Source organism: Antechinus flavipes, chromosome 1 (assembly GCF_016432865.1).
Source record: "Antechinus flavipes isolate AdamAnt ecotype Samford, QLD, Australia chromosome 1, AdamAnt_v2, whole genome shotgun sequence".
NCBI lineage: Eukaryota > Metazoa > Chordata > Mammalia > Dasyuromorphia > Dasyuridae > Antechinus > Antechinus flavipes.
Window position 1 is genome coordinate 705,586,153 of NC_067398.1, and position 17,624 is coordinate 705,603,776.

The 17,624-nt window shown below is 37.5% G+C and overlaps 1 protein-coding gene across 1 annotated transcript in view; it reads left to right on the forward strand.

The window, feature by feature from the left end:
* The window catches only part of TMEM233 (transmembrane protein 233), a 59,246-nt gene that overhangs the window by 29,531 nt on the left and 12,091 nt on the right, over positions 1 to 17,624 (forward strand). Inside the window, exon 2 of the mRNA XM_051972901.1 lies at positions 16,071 to 16,210. Coding sequence (XP_051828861.1) covers positions 16,071 to 16,210 — 140 coding nt within the window. The remainder of the gene's footprint in view (positions 1 to 16,070; positions 16,211 to 17,624) is intronic.

Sequence of the window (17,624 nt, forward strand, 5' to 3'; positions counted from 1 at the left end):
ATAAAATAAAATGAGGCGATAGATTCAAAGATCCCTAAGGTTCCTTCCAAATTTAAATCCATGATGCTGGAGCTATGGATATGTATAAATTTAATGAATTAATTAATTAATGTCATCAATTCACCAATTTTTTCCTTTGTGTGGATTTCTCTTTTTATATAATGTCATGTATCTTAAATAACAATCATTTTGTCGGTCAGTCACAAAGTATTTATTAAGTGTATACTGTGTGCCATACTCTGTGCCTAGTGTTTTTATAATATTATCTCATTTGATCCTTCCAACTCTGCGAGGTAGGTATTATTATTGCCATCCCCATTTTACAGTTGTTGTTGTCCAGGGTCACACAGCTAGTAAGTATCTGAGACTGAATTTGAACTTGGGTTCAGGGGTCTCTCTATTCCCTGCACCACCAGCTGCCTCTAACAGACTATAAAACCAATCAAAGCTACCAAGCTCTCTTCACTTAATCACTGCTCAGGTTTACAAGGTATACTAGCTCTGTGAAAGTATTATTATCCCTCTTCTAAATAGATGGAGAAACTAAGAATCATGAAAGTGAAATGACTAGGCCATACTTAAGTAACCAGTGAGTATGAAAACCAGGATTTGCCTGAACACTTCCTCATTGCAATTCTGGCACTCTACACTGGGGACATTTCTTGGTACCCTGAAGATATCTGAGAGATGATGCCATCCATCTCCAGCAAGTCATCAGAAGTGGGGAAAGGTCCTCCATGGAAAAAAAAAAAGAGACAGAGAGCCCTGAATGATATTGAGCAATTATATAGTGGCAAGGACACTGACTTGGAGTCAGGAAGACTTCCATTCAAATCCCATTTCAGACACTTATTAGTTATGTGGGAGTGGAGGGTGTGTTCAGAGAAGATTACTAGATATGGTGAGAGGGCTGCCAAACCTTTTTCAGGGCTGTTTTCCATCTTTCTGTTTACTTGATTCACCCAACTCCCACCTGTGAACTGTAGCATTGCAGTGGTCACAACCCAGTAAATCATTTCAGCAGATGGGCTAACGAAGGTTAAAGTAACCCTTCAGTGAATTAGAGGTGTTTCTACCCCAAGCATGAGAAGACTTCCCCAGTAGTGGATGGATGAGAATGATTTCTTCCAAAGCCCTAAAGTGGGCTAACGCAGCCATTGTAGCATGCTTAGAGCTTGGTTATCACTAAAGATATCAGGGTCATCCACTATATCCTACATCACTAATCAACTTGACTTTTATCTTGCCACTGGATTGATGACTCTGGAAGAAAGAGAATAAAGCTGACAACTTTATGCAACTTTTCTTCTCTTTCCATCAACTTATGCTCCAATCAAAAGACACCAGACATACCATTATTATCATTTTTTACTTCCTCAAAGTCCTTTCGCAACAGACAAGTGACAAAGCAGCAGCTTTGGATATACTGGGAGCTGTAGTTGCAGTCCTGCATACAGGCAACCCAGGCCATAGGGACATATTCTCACTGGAGCAGTGGGACTCAATAACCCCCTGTGTTTCTAAACAGTCTTTTTGAAGGACCTCCCTGCTCACCTCCTAGTAGGAGGAAAGGATCAGAAAAGTTTCCCTAAAATTGTCTGCTTCCCCTACCTAATGTTGGCAGGCTTGCTACAGCAGGTGGGAATCCTACCTCGCAGTCAAAACACACAAGAAAATGTACAAACTTTTGCAAAGATGATCTCATACTCCATCGGTACATCACTACATATGCACACTTATAAACAACACAAAATCCAGTAGACCCAAAAGATGAACAGCTTTTGTTACAAGACAACTTAGCAGTCATCACATACAAATAGCCTCCCTGAGTGAAACAAAGCTGGCAAATAAGGCCAGTTTATTGAAATCAGAACTGGCTACACATTTTCCTGGAGTGACTGCAGTGAAGTGGAACACCCGCGAAGTTGCTGTTGGGTTTGCGATCAAAACTAATCTTGTCAACAAACTTTATGCCTCCCAAAAGGAGAGAACATCAGAATTTGTGACAAAGCGATTGCCATCCGAAAGAAAGCACCACACCACATCAGCGCGTATACTCCCACCGTGATAAACTTTTATGAGGCCAAAGGAAAACATTTATGAAGACCTGGAGATGCTCATCATCAATGTGTCGAACAAAGACAAGCTTACAATTCTGGATGTCTTTAACACACAAGAGCAGGTACAGATATCAGATGTAGCAGAGAATCCTTAAGTGGAAAGGAGTTGGAAACAATGACAACAATGGCCAATTACTACTGAAAACTTAGACATCTCACGACCTACTCATCACCAACATTATTCCAATAGCAATAAAATTTCTTGGATGCAAATACTGATATTTAACAAAATATGTGATTGCCAAAAGAAGAGACAAACAGGATGTGAGTATAATAAAGGTGATATGTCGTGCAGAATGCAGGACTGATCATAGCCTTATCTTCTCTAAGATTCAACAAAAGTAATGACCCTAAAAATAAAGATAATTGCCAGAAGACTCAATGGCAATAGATTATAGCACTTCTCTGAGAGGAATCAGTTTGTTGCTAACCTGAAGGAGAAGCTTTAATGAAAATGATGGGGAAATTCAGAAGCTTCTAAAGGAAAAACAAGAATTTCTCAGGGTTTGCCCTAAGCAGAATAGTTCATTTGTCTCTAAGGAGGCAGCATCCAATTCCATCAAAAGCAAAGCAAAAGTGAAGCTTTGAGATGCAAGATTCTTAACTTAGTAAAAATATTAGATGAAATTTTGTTTTACACTAATAGTAACAATTCAAACCACTTTTATGATTCACTGACTGCTGTTTATGGGCCAAAGAGCTATGGTGTATCTCAATTCTTCAGTGCTGATGGAACCACATTGATATGATCCTGGAGAAATAGGCTACACGTTGACCCTGCCCCCTACAGTGCTCCTCCCTTCGATTGTCTGCTCGATGGGTTGGATGCCCAATTCTCCGGAGAATGTATAATAAACTGCTTTGCTTCTTGAGAGAGAGAGAGAGAGAGAGAGAGAGAGAGAGAGAGAGAGAGAGAGAGATAGGCTACACTCCCATGTGTACTTAACAGACCATCATCAATCAATGTTGCAGCCATGGACTATATACTTCAGGGGCTTCTCTAACTTCCAACTGAAAGTTGATGCCGTTTGGTTCTTCTCATATGTCAAAACACCTGGTGTTGAATTTATTCCAGACAAGATTTACAAAACAGGGGTGTCCATTGCTCAAACAAAAGTTGATTGAAATTTTCCAGATTATATGGCATAAAAAGATTATACCCCAGGAGTTCAAAAATATCTCCAATGTCCATCTCTATAAAGATAAAAGAAATAGATTGCCCCGTAACATATTACCAGAGATAGCTCAGTGTATGGGGGAGACTCCAAAGAAAAGTGTGGAAGAGAAGAGATGTTAGATTGCCCGCCAAACTAAAGGTCTGCAGAACCCTCGTACTGACCTCATTGTTGTATGCTTTTGAAACCCGGGCAATGTACCAGTGCCCTGCCGAGAAATGGAATTGCTTCCATCTAAATTGTCTCAGGAAGATTCTGAAGATCACCTGGCAGGATAAGGTACCAGACACTGAGGTCCTTTCTCAAGCTAAACTGCCAAGAATTGAAATTCTACTGCAGAGAGCCTTGGGCATATTGTTTTAACGCCAGATGAATATTTGCCTAAAAGTCTATTTTACAGAGAACTCACACACAGCAAGCACTAACACTGTGGCCAGAATAAGTGATACAAGGATACTCTTAAGGTCTCCCTGAAGAAATTTAGAATCATGACACGAGAAACACTGGCGCAAGATACCCCAAAATGATGCGTCCACATCAGAGTAGGCACTGTGCTCTATGAGAAAAGCAGAATTGAAATAGTTCAAAAGAAATGTGAGCTATGCAAATTTAAAGCTATCGCTCTCCAAATGTTCATGTGGATCCATGTAGTAGAGCCTTCCTAGTTTATTATCCTTTGTGTTCAAAGAGGACTAAAATGACATCAAGGATCTTAACATACTGGTGTCATTTTGGTCCTCTTTGAACACCAAGGATAATAATCCTACCAGCCACATAGACAAATCACTGAATCTTTCTAGTCCTCATCTATGAAATGAAAAAGTTGCAACCAATAGTTTTCCAGGTCCCTTTCTGCTCTAACTCTATGATTCCATTTCTTTCTGTCATTTTCCACATGGCCTCACTGTTCACTTTGAAATGTTGCAAATTTATACTGTGCTCTTGTTCACTGAATTATAGATTTAGAGCTGAAATGGATCTTAAAAGAATCTCCAATTTCCTCATTTTTCAAATAACTAAGCTGCAGCCCTCAGAAAGTAAATGACCTGCCCGAAGTCACACAGACTTAGTTCAAATGCTAAGGACAAACAGCCAATGATTTTTTTTTTTTTACTACTTGAGAGTGGTTATAATATTCTTAGTGAATAAAATTCATTAAGTAACTTGGATCTGAGTTCAAATATGACTTGAGACACTTACTAGCTGTAGAACGCTGGACAAGTCAATTAAGCGCGGTCTCTTTCGGTTTGCTCAACTATAAAATGGAAATTATGACATCACTCACCTCACATGATGATCAAATGAGATGATATGTAATAAACTTCACCCATTGACAAACACTAAATAATTGTTCTCCTTTAATATTATTGGATTGCTAGGTGGCCCGATGGCTAGAGATTTCTTACATTCAAATCTGGCCTCTGGCACCTACTACTTGTATGACTCTGGACAAGTCATATCTGCCTCAGTTTCCTCAACTATAAAATGGGAATAATAATAGCATCTATTATTTTTTCTCATCTCAAAAATGGGGATAATATTGCATGACTGTGGTAAAAATCAAATGAGTGACTCATGCAAAGTACTTGGCAGACTTTAAAACACTAAATCACTGTTAAACTTTTTTTGCTGTTGTTACAGCTACTCTCTTTTAACACGGAGAGACAAGAATTGACTAGAATTAGCTTCATTGGTCCAGGAATCCTTGGGGTACGGTTCCCCTGTACTCTTCCATAGCCTCCTTTCAAATCATTTTTTAAAGTCATAGCACTTACGTCTAGCTCCTAACTTATTTTCCTTCTGCAGGTATTTGGATATCATGTATCCCTGGAAGGGGGTAGGGGAGTATAAATAAACCCGAAATAACTAGGAGCAAGAGCAAGGAATATGTCATCTGTATTTACTGTGGGAGAGAGAGCAATTCCACCCCCTCTGTGGAGTGTGACCTTTGTCTGCTTGGAGGCTGCTGACCGAGCAGAACTGTCCATTTTCTCCAGTTTTATAATGAATAATACATTCTGGTGAAAGGCACAGTGCCCCAAAGCAGAATGGAGGCAGCTCACCTGAGGACTCTGAAGTGCTTCAGAGAGAGACTTCCAGGGCAGCCAGGATTTCACCTCTCTTCCAGAGGGAATTTGGTTGACAGAGACAACTTGGAAAAGCAGCCTTTCCTTACAGCTTAATTTTCACGTGGAGCAGACAGCAACTTGCAGCTGGAGGCCCTCAGCAATGGCTCATTGCAAATAGCCACAAGGTGCTCTACTTCTTAAAATAAGGGGCCAGAATAAGATTCCATGACCAAGCAGCCAGTTGTCCCAGGGAACCACAAAACCATGGTATTAGAAGGGCCTTAAACCTCCATAAGTCATGGAGTTATGAAAACTCAGGTCGGTCAAGTTAAAACATAATGTCATAAATCTGGAGCTGGAAGAACATGAGATCATCCAGTTCATCTCCTTCGTTTTGTACATAAGGAAGCTGAAGCCTCGAGAGAAGAGAATTAGCCAAATTCACACAGAGGCAGAAGCAGGATTCATCCATCACCTCAGCCCTCCTCTGCCTCTGGGCTGGAACATACTGACATCTAAACTGATCTTCCTTCTAGGTCAGACCCCTCTCAAGAATCTTATATTGCTTTCTATTACCCTAAAATAAAATACTGCTTGTTGTTTCAAGTTTTTCCCAAGCTGGTTCCAGATGCCATTTCCAGGCTCACTTTACATTAGCCTCCTTTGAGCAATCTGTGATCCAGCAAAACTGATCCACTTATTGTTCTCAGAATTCAGCATTCTATCTCCCACTTTCATGTCTCTGAACAGGCTTTTCTCCATGATTGGTAATATACACCCTTCCTCCTCTTAGAACCCTTGGCTTCCTTTAAGCCTAAGTTCACACCTTTTCCTAATGCCCCCAGCTCCTAGTTTGATTTACTATTTAATGAATTTATTAATTTAAACGGGTCCCTTCCCATAAAAGAACATAAGCTTCTTGAGGGCAGGGATTGGTTTTGGGGATTAATTTTGCTCTGTATTATGTGCATATCCCAATGCACATTGGGCCTAACCCAGTGTCTTGTACAGAGTAGGTATGGGACGAATGTTGGAATGAATGAATAAATGAATCCAGGAGAGACCCTGCTCAGTCTTCAGAAGAAGCACTTTTGTAAGCCCCTTCTATAGCCCATGCTTGCATCTCACAGTTCTCCCCAGCAAGAGATCTCTACCCAAGAGCCCCATTACTGAGAGACTAAGAGATGAGTATGTAATTTTTGAATCCATGAATAATAAATCTGAATTGCATAGAAAATTATTCACTACTTTCATTTCAACAAACAGTCATTGTGCATTAGTGTGTGTGTGTGTGTGTGTGTGTGTGTGTGTGTACACATGCACATGTTTAGGCTTTTGTGCTGGGCCAATGATCTCATCAGCATTGCAGACTCCCTCCAATGATGGGGAACAGCAACTTGCCAACGATTTATGGCCTTCAAGACTTGCCTGGGACATGAAGAAGTTAATTGTCCAAAGTCACACAGTTAGTCTGTGTTAAAGGGAACGCTTGAACCTATGTCCTTCCTCCAAGAACAGACCTCTCCCCCTCAGCCTCTTTGTCTCCCTTGTTAAGCCCTAAGTGTATACAGAACTCTACAGGTGATCCCAGGTTGCTTATTGTTCATCTTCTCAATGCTAATGTTCTCTGGATGAGTCTATGGCTGAAATTCCTGCAATATCATTCCAGAGGATCCAAAGGCAGTGGAGGGAGACCCCTGGTGGCTATAAATAACCCTTCCCCATCTTACCAATGAAATACTCTTCAAAAATCAAGTGAATCCACGATATCCTTGATTTGACCCAACCATATCCCCCAACCTGTGAGTTTCTCATCTTCATCCTCTCCTAACTTCAATACAGGGATTCATGCAACGTGTTGGGGGCAGTCCTCAATTTCTCCTGTCATTATCAATATTCAATAGTCAACAAACATTCATTAAATGACTATTATATGCTACGTACGGTGTGCTAAGTGCTGAGGACATGAAAAAAGAAAGACAGTCCCTAAAAGTGCTTACAATCTAACAGAGGAGACAATATAACAAAAGGAAGCTGAAAAGGGAGAGTGAAGGGGATTGTCAGCACTGAGATATAATATCCATGGAGCAGGAACCAAGAAGAAAAACGTGGGAAATGAAGAGATGGCTGGAAAATTTCAAACCCTCTATTAAAGGAAACTTTAAGAAGTTTTTTGTCCTGTTCTCTGGCCCTTCAATCAGAGGAGAGAATCAAATAAAAAAGTATTGAGGAGGAGTTGAAGTATGAATATCAAAACTACAGCAATCCCATGGGATTGGAAGTAATCTTGGGCAAATGTGAATTATCACTACTAATCTCTCTGCTATATTTCGCAATATAACCAGGAGGCAGGGAAGAGGCAGTGTGGTAGAGTGAAAAGGTCTCAGGTCTCTTTCACAGGACTTGAGTATGAATTCTGCCTTTTCCATTTATCATCTGGTGACTTTGGGTGGGTCACAACCTCTCTGGGTCTCAATTTCTGCATCTCTAAAGTGAATGGGTAAAAATGAAGATTACTAAGGTCCCTTCCAGTTCTAAATCTCTGATGCCATGTCAATATCCAAAGACAGTAACAGAAATGTTAAATTTCCAAATTTACAGAAATGTTAAATGTCCAAAGTCATTCCACCAATAATCATCAAATTATCAGTAATGATTATTGTTATATTATACAATATATTAATCTATAATAATTATCCAAATCCAGGTCTTCCAAAACCAGCACTATTTACACAATAAGATTTCTTAAGGCATGAGAAAGTCAATAACTATGGAACTGGAGAAGTTAGAGAATAAGCATAATTCTGTGACATTTAAAAGTTTCTAGAGACAAAGTTTCGAGGTAATTAATCATTTTATTAATAATGCTAGCATATTAGCAATAAAATTGGTCAATGACAAATGCCAAAGACCAATCATGGTATTAGGTTTATGATTTATAAGGGCCCTTGGAAAACTGGGTGCTCCTGAGGATGGTAATCAATTCTGATTGGTTAACAATTAATGACAGAATCAATATTATATTGAGAGGTAAGTTTATTCCAACGAAAGTCTTGAGTTGTGTGACAGTGAGCACCAAAACTTGGTCAAAGAGACAATTTCCATATTATCTGACATGGACTGAGACAAAAGGGAGAATACACATAGTCTCAGATCTAGCTGGGTAGACCCAGTGAGCAGGAATCCACCCATTTGTCTAAATTTAGAATTTCTTTATTGTCTTTGATTAGATCTTAATGTGGTTAAGTCTTTTCCCAAGATTTGCTACATTGGTTAATTTTGGGATGAGGAAGTAGAAATTCAATAATTAATTATTAAATACAAGAGAGAAATAATCATTGCTCGCAGTGCACTGTGATATTAGGCTTCCTTTCCCTGTCCTAGGAAACACAGAGGCATAGCCTCACTGATCTTGGGATCATAGAATCAGAGAATTAGAAATGGAGGGGAAATCTCCCAGGCATTCAAGCCTAATCCCCTGATTTTATAGATAAAAAGAAAAGAAAAGTTAGGGCACTTGTCCAGCATTACATGGGAAGTATGTAAACAGAGCTGGGCTGTGAGCACAGGTTATCTGACTCCCTCCGACTTCTAGTCCACTGAGCATATTAATAATACTGATGCTTAGGTTGTAGTATTTCATGAGTCATGTTTTGCATTCACTCCAAACATTAGGACAGAGATAAAGAGAGGCAGAGACAGAGAGAGAAAGAAAAATAAAAACAGAAACAGAGATGGCAAAGAGAGACAGAAAGAAACAGAGACAGAGAGAAAAGTAGGGAGAGGCTTTGTATTTGATGTTTTGAATGAGCAAAATGTTGGACTCAGAGTCAGGAAGACTAACATTCAAATACTAACAATGATGTTGGGCAAGTCATTGACTTCTCAAAGTCTCAGTTAATTCATCTGTAAAATGGGGGAAATAATAACACCTACCTCACTGGATTGTTGTGAGGATTGAATGGAGTAGTATATGTAAAGGGTTTTGCAAGCATTAAAGCACTATATAAATGCTATCATTTTTAAAATTCCCATGGGATGATGACATAGTATACAGTACTGAATATGGAGTCAGGAAGGCTGGGTGACTTTATAAAAGTCATTCATCTTCTCAAATGCATCAATTTTCTCATCTGAAAAAATGAAGGGGATCAGACTAGAGAGCCTCTCAATTCTTTCCTGGCTCTAAATCTTTTATCTTTGACTGAGAGGGCTTATCCAAGTACAATATGCTGAGATCAGATTCTTATTCTGAATCCAAGAACTTTTGAGTTGGGTAGAATATATTTTCTTTGAAGGCAAGTAATGTCTGATTTTTCTATATATTCTTCCAGCTCTTAGCACAATTCCTGGAAGACAATGAGTATTTAATAAGTGTTTGTTGGCTTGTCATTTTGATTGGGTTATCTCAACGTTCTGAGCTTTAGTCCCAAATCCTGTGTAAGATAGTGAGGATTCCTTTTAAGAATGCATTAGTGACCATTGAGATCCCTGCCAACTCTTCAATTCTGGATTCTGGATATGAAGTAGGTGGTTCACACAATGTTTTGTTTTGGTTTTTTGCTATCTCAATTAACAACTATGGATTACAACCAAAGATTAGCAATTATTGTCCATGAGGCAAAAAGCAGAATTTTGAAGCCATTATTTTATTAAGGAGAAACAAATGAATCAATGAAGGAATCAACAAAAAATCATTTAAGTACTTACTATGTCTTGAGCTCTGCACCCATATTCCCACCATTCAAAGGAAAGATGTCTCATTATCTGTTCTCTTGAATCATGGTTTGATCCACATCCTTGTATCACTTTAGAATATACAAAGAACTTTCCTCATACCCTAAGACTAGAGAAGCCCCTGTGAGGCAGGAGAAAGAATGAGCTGAAAAGGCCTGGATTTGAGTCCCAGTTCCATCCTTTCTCAGATGAGTCACTAGAGGAAGCAAGTCTCTTAGGGAAGCTCAGTGCCACAGTGGATAGAGGAATCAATTCAAATTTAGCTTCGCAAACTGACTAACTATGTAACCATGGGCAAAAGTCACCTCACTTCTGTTGCTTCCATTTCTGTGTAGACTAAATTTGCTTAGTTACAGGGAGAAGTTTGACAGAAGGAATGGATAGCTATAGGAAAATGAGTGTGATGTAAAACAAAAAGTATTAATAAAATAAAATGCTTGGTACACAATAGGTACTGAATAAATGCATATTTAATTGCATCTGAGTTAGTGAGCCCCAAAAATGCATCAATAAAATATATTTTTAATGAACAGAAGGAAACAAAAAGTCAGTCAGCTAGTTCATACTATGTGCCAAGCAGTGGGATGCAAATAAGTTTTGCTACTATATATTTTTAGATATAGAAATATATTTATTTTTTACATTCTCAAAGCTATATAATAGAGATTAACAGCTCTTTATATAAACCTTCTTCGTATTCTTCTTTATAAATCTTGTTACTTTAATTTAATGGGCTATTGCTGTGCCATAAGACATAAAGAATAGGCTGGATTCAGAAAAGAATGGCAACTGATGTTAAGTGAAGCAACAAATTCAGGGAAACAATGTACACAACAATAACAACCATGTAAATGAAAATAAAACAAATGAAAATTAATAGAGAGTAAATATAATGAACAAACTTGGTGCCCAAAAAAGAGTTGAGAACATGTACCATTCTTTGCAGTAGAATCATTTACTCTCAGACTTGATTATGAGTTGGTTAGTTTTGCTTATCTGTTTTTTTCATCCTTTCTTTTTATTTCTTGTTTTAAGGGCTAGCTCTGTGGGTTGATAAAGGAGAAGGGATATATTTGGAAATGAAGATGATGTTAAAACAAAATATACCATTTTTAATATTTAAGGCAAAAAAATGGGGGTTACAGTCTAGTAGTGGTGATATATCAAAAAAAGAAAAACTTTGCCTTTTAACCTTCCTTGAATCTTGAGTTAAATTCAATTCTACAATCCTTTATAATTTATTTATTTCAACAAATATTCAACAACAATCATTTAATAGTGCCTACTAGGTTCAAAGCAGAGAATGTTAAGGACACATTAGGGGCAGGGATTTCAAAGACTGAAAGCAAACTATTTGGAAATTTCTGAAGTTTGGGATAATTCCAATTCACATCTGGAATCTGACAATCATTCCCATGTTTAATTCTGTACCTGTAAATGAATTCTAAGTTTGCAGAGATGCATCAGTTAAAGGAAGTAGAAAGATGTATTTTATTGGTATCTCCTTAGCTTAGAATTTTTTTTTTTATTCACATAATCCTGCTTAATGTACCATAGAGAAAGGCAGAAGGGAGTTTAATTGAAGAGTTGAGATTTAGAGATCAGAAATCATGGGTCTCCCTGATACCTAAAGTAGGGCAATGAATATCATCATCATAAATAATAGTCTCAGTCCATAATAATCCACACTGGAGGAGGGAGAGACAAAAATAGAGGAATGTAGCTTAACTGCTCTGTGCCTCAGTTTCCTCAACTGTAAAATAAGGATGATGATATCATCTAACTGTGTGAGGATCAAATGCAAGAAAACTTATAGAGCATTTAGCAGAGTGTCTGACACATATCAGTTACTATATAACTATTAGCTATTATTGATATTATTAGTTTAAGATTCAATGGGTAGTTGTTTAAAGAGCTGATCACAATCAACGATATCCCCAGAGCCGGGTTGGCTAATATTTGAGGGTCCCTAGCAGGCCTTCTTAGCTCTAAGCCCCCTGTATATTACTCTGACTGGCATTCCTCTAGTTTTCTCTTTCTCTCCCCAATCATGGATTATTATGGACTAAGCTAAGAATATATAGAAGGGAATAGCAATAAATAGCACCTACTATGTGCAAAGTGCTTTACAAATATCTCATTTGATCCTCATAACAACCCTGTAAGATAGATGCTGTTAGTATCCACATTTAACAGTTGAGAAAAATGAATCCTACAGGCCCCAGGATCATACAGGCAGGAAGTGTCTGAGACCAGATTCAAACTGAAGTCTTCCTGAACCCAGCCCCAGCACTCTAGATACTGCATCAGGTATCTGCCAAGGAGTCTAAGCAGTGTACTTTGGGCTACATAAACAACTCAATGTCAATCTAAAACCATATTGTAAAGGCCTGGCAACCAAATGAACAAGAGAGGAGGGGGAGGAAAGATAGAGACAATTTGAGAAAGAGAAAATGGAGAGGAGAGAGACAATCAGAGACAAAAGAGAGAGAGAGAGAGAGAGAGAAGAAGAAGAAGAAGAAGAAGAAGAAGAAGAAGAAGAGAAGAAGAAGAAGAAGAAGAAGAAGAAGAAGAAGAAGAAGAAGAAGAAGAAGAAGAAGAAGAAGGAAGAAGAAGAAGAAGAAGAAGAAGAAGAAGAAGAAGAAGAAGAAGAAGAAGAAGAAGAAGAAGAAGAAGAAGAAGAAGAAGAAGAAGAAGAAGAAGAGGAGAAGGAGGAGAGGGAGGGAAAGAGGGAGAGAAAGACAGAGAGACGGGGAGACAGAGAAGCAAAGATAGGGAGGGAGAGGAAAAGCTTGTGACCCATTTATATAATGAACAAGAGCTCTGTTCCATTAAAGGAAGAGACTAAAAGTCTAGTTTCTGAACAACTTGAAAGGGACAAGTCCAGATAAGATCCACAATTATTGGCTCAAATGATTCACTATGACATACAAATTATTAACAAGGCAATTTGTCAGCTTCTTCTATTGCAAGTCAGGTTCTGTCTCTCTTAACTGAAGACATCATAGATTTATTATTAAGAGATGAAAACACCAATAATTCCTCCAAATATAGGCCAATTACATATTAGTGTACTTTATATATAATGTATTCACAACTTGTTTTACTCCAAAAAATGTATAAACTTACATATTGGCTGATGAGCAAAAAGGGAGTGACCAAAAGTCCCAAGGAGTGATTTCAGCACTCGTTATCAATTCAATAGAATGAACCACCAGAAAGTACTGTAACATTTAAACTGCCTTTATTGACAATTTTAACCCTTAAGACCCTGTTCCTCACACTGGCTTATACACATATTGCAAAGACATAAAACATAACTAAAGTTAGTGATAATGCAAGAGACTGATTTTGTGTTTCCACAATACAAAACTTAGCTTTATTTAAAACACTCCAATGATACAATAATGTCAAGACCAATTGATGTAAAGTATGGCAGTAGTTCTCAAACTTTTGTCCTTAGTCTCTTTATACTATTAAAAATTATTGATCTGTGCACAGAATTTTTGCATATAGATTATATTAATAGATATTTACCATATTAAGAAAAAAATTGAATTTATAAATCCTCTGAAAGGGTTTAAGACCTCCAGGATTCTCTGGACCACATTCTGAACTATGACATCTTCCAAAAAGAAAGTTTAAGCCCACCACTGTGTTTCTACTTAACCTTGTATACATTTCACTTCTATATAGAACCAGATGGGCACGTAACTGGCACACTGTATAAAGTGACAGGGTTCAAATATGGCCCCAGACATTTACTAGCAAATCACTTAACCCTGAGATGGGGCAGCTAGGTGGACCCATGGTGCATAGATTCCTGGGCCTGGAATAAGGGAGACTCATCTCAGTGAATTCAGATTTGGCCTCTTCACCCTGTTTGCTTCCATTTCCTCATGTAACATGAGCCAAAGAAGGAAATGGCAAAAGGAAATGGCAAAGTTCAATATCTTTGCAAAGAAAACACCAAATAGGGTTATGAAGAATTACACATGACTGAAAAATGACTAAACAACATAAACTGAATGAAAACTTCTTTCAATTCAGAGGGAAAGTCATACCAAAAATGAATTAATCATATCAATCTCTATATGTAGACAGAGAACATAATCATGCTATGCAATAAATAGATACTTTATCTCATGGAACCTTTCTCCAATGATACCAAAATGTCATTTGGACTCAATAAGTATAAAATGTTTAGTGTGCACTACTGGAGAAGAGAGACCAAAGGTTTTGGACTTAAATTCAGAGGTCAAATTGAATCAGCAGATAAAGGTAATAGCTTGTCTCCTCTAACTCAGATACATCAAACCTAAAACTGTCAAGGAAAAATCTAAGTCTTATGGATGTTCAAACACTAAGGGATACAGTGGGTAGAGCATCAGCCTTGGAATCAAGAGAACCTGACACCCACACACACATGTAAAAACAAGGCATTTATTAAATACTTACTGTGTGCCAGGTACTGTGCTAAGTGCTGGGTATACAAATATAAGCAAAAAGATAGCCTTTACCTTCAAGGAGCTTACATTCTAATCAGGGGGAGGTCACACACAAAAGAAAACCAAAAAGAGAGAAGGAATGGTGCCCAAGTAAGGGAACACTGGCAGGGTGTAAAGTCTTGAGAGTCAATGAAATACAAGGTTCATCATTTCAAGATAGTGAAGAAAAGATTAACATTCCCTAGGGGAAAAAAGGAGTAAGAATATAGTTAGCTGGGCTAGATATGCAATAGTTGAAAATTTTATTCCATGTTCAACTACCTTTGAAACCAATAGACCCCTCGTCATAAGGCAATAGCAAAGACTGATAACAGGTACATGCCAGTGAATTTATCAAATGTCACCAAAAAAGGCCATCTCTGGACACTATGAAATGACTAAGAAGGAATCAAAAGTCTCTATGTAGGTGACATCCACATTAATTCATTCATCTAACATTCAATTCAATAAAGAAGAATCAGACAAATAAATGACTGAGAAATGAAACTTTATTTCCAAAATAAAAAAGTTTATTATATAATTCAGAATTATCATTGATATCTGAAATCCTATATCTATCCTTAAGGCCTTATCTATGCATTTATTTATAAAGGCAATGAGTTAATTATGTGTTGAAGGCTGTATTATGTAGACTATAGACTGTAAACATTTAATATTTACCACCAGCTATCAGAGAGATCCAATCAGGTGGCTGGAATCCTATATCAAAAGTTTACTATATTTTATGAAGTAACATATACCAAATCTCCATCCTACAAATACAAATTCTAAAATATCCTTAAGAATTCAGCAAATGAACTCAACTGAAGCTAGCACACCATGGTAAAGGATCATTGCCCTTGATATCCCAGGCAAAACACTGATCCATAAAATTTCAGAGCGATATTTTTAATGCGAGAAATCAATACTATGTTGGAAAAGAACAAGATATGTGTCATCCTTATCATCCCATCCACTAATGGAAGAAACTTTCAATAAGTTTTCATTCCAAATCTTATATTCACTTATAAAAAGCAGTCATTTGACCCATTTGTTCAAAAGACTACAGAATATTAAATACAAAAAAAGTGGAGAATGACTTTTCTTGGAACCATTTCCATTTGAGTCCCATCAAAAAAGATGAAAATAATGAGATGATATTTATAACAACATCAATAATAATTAATGTTTAATAGAATTTTAAAGTTTATAGAGTATAAACTTTATACATGTTGCCTTATTGAGCCTCACAATACCCATGTGAGACAGATTTTATTATCCCCATTTTACAGATGAGAGAACTGGGGCTCAGAGAAGTGGAGCTCAGGCCATGACTGAAAATGATACCTTGGCATTCAAGACGGCAAAGCCATTGTCTAATTCTTGAAAACTTGACTGCCAACAGTCCCAAACCTGGAGATCACTGGGCCTACAACCACATCAGTACCCTATTATCACCAGCTCTCGCTTTCTGTCTTGCAGTCTCTAAACAGCTTTAATCAAGGTGACATAGAAGGGTCAAAGAGATTGGGCCGAAATGCCAAGTGGGTCGCCATTGCATCAATCATCATTGGCCTTTTGATCATCGTCATCTTTTGTACGGTCAACTTCACAATGGAAAGGTAAGCAGATTTTTTTTCCTGTCCTTTCCAAGGAATCCAATCTTCTTGAATACCCTTTTGACCCACTTAGGCCATTGGAGATCTGTCCTCTGATTTTCAATAACCTGATAGACTGATTTTCAGTAAATACACTGCTTGATTTCTCTCACACCTCTGGGCATGAAGATCATAGCTTATTCTCAGTGTTAATCCCTTATTGTAAATAAATAGATTCTGTTTATCTTTTTTCTTAGGCTCATGGAAAGATTTCTCCAACTATCTAGATTGTTGTTCCTTGGATAGAAAAAATGATAGTAGAACAAATAACACAGGCCTGAAAATCAAAATTCCAGCTTGGGCACAGAGTGAAATTTTAGACTTCAAAGGGACCTTAGAACTTAGAATGTTAAATCTGGAAAGTATTTCAAAATATAAGATATTAAATCACATAACATATCATGTCATACATGGAAGAGACCTTAGAGTATGAAATGTTTGAGCAAGAAAAAGTCTTAGAAAACAGATTATTAGAGTAGGAAGGGAAACATAGAATGTTAGGCCTGAGTCCCACCTTAGAATATAAAGTGCCAGAACTAGGAAGGATATTAGACTGGATAATATCAGAAGTGGGAAGGACATTAAGACAGAGAATGTCTGAACTTGGAGGGGCATTAGAACAAAAAATATCAGAACTTGGAGAGAACTTAAAACATAGGATGTCAAAGCTGGAGAGATCCTTAAATAGATTGTGAGAAATGGGAAGAATCTTAGAAAAGAAATGGAAGGAAGCTTGGAACACAGAAAATCAGAGTTAGTAAAAATATTACAGCATATCATGTCAAAACTGGGAAAGACCTTAAGGTCAAAATGTTAGCGTAAGAAGGGTCTTTAAAATGTAGAATGTAAGAGATAGGCAGGACCTTAGAATGTATAAAATGAGAGCTAGGGGAAATATTAGAAAATAGATTATCAGAATTATATAAATATGTATACATATAGTGTATTTAACATATACTTTAACATTTTTAACATGTATTGGACTACCTGCCATCTAGGGGAGGGGGTGGGGGAGAAGGAGGGGAAAATTTGGAACAGAAGGTTTTGCAAGGGTCAATGTTGAAAAATTACCCATGCATATGTTTTGTAAATAAAAAACTATAATAAAAAATACTTACCAAAAAAAAAAAAAAAGGAAAAGAAAGAAAAGAAAATAGATTATCAGAGCTGGGAAGGACCTTGGAACATAAAATGTCAGAAAGGACTTTGAACATACTGTGAGAGGAGGCTTAAAATACAGAAAGTAACCTTGGAATGACCTGAGAACCTAAAATGTCTAAGTTGAAAGAGACCTTAAAATCAAAAATTCAGAGAAAGCTAGAGTTGAAAAGGGAGTTAAAAGCCATATAACCCAACCCCACCAATTTACAGAGAAATA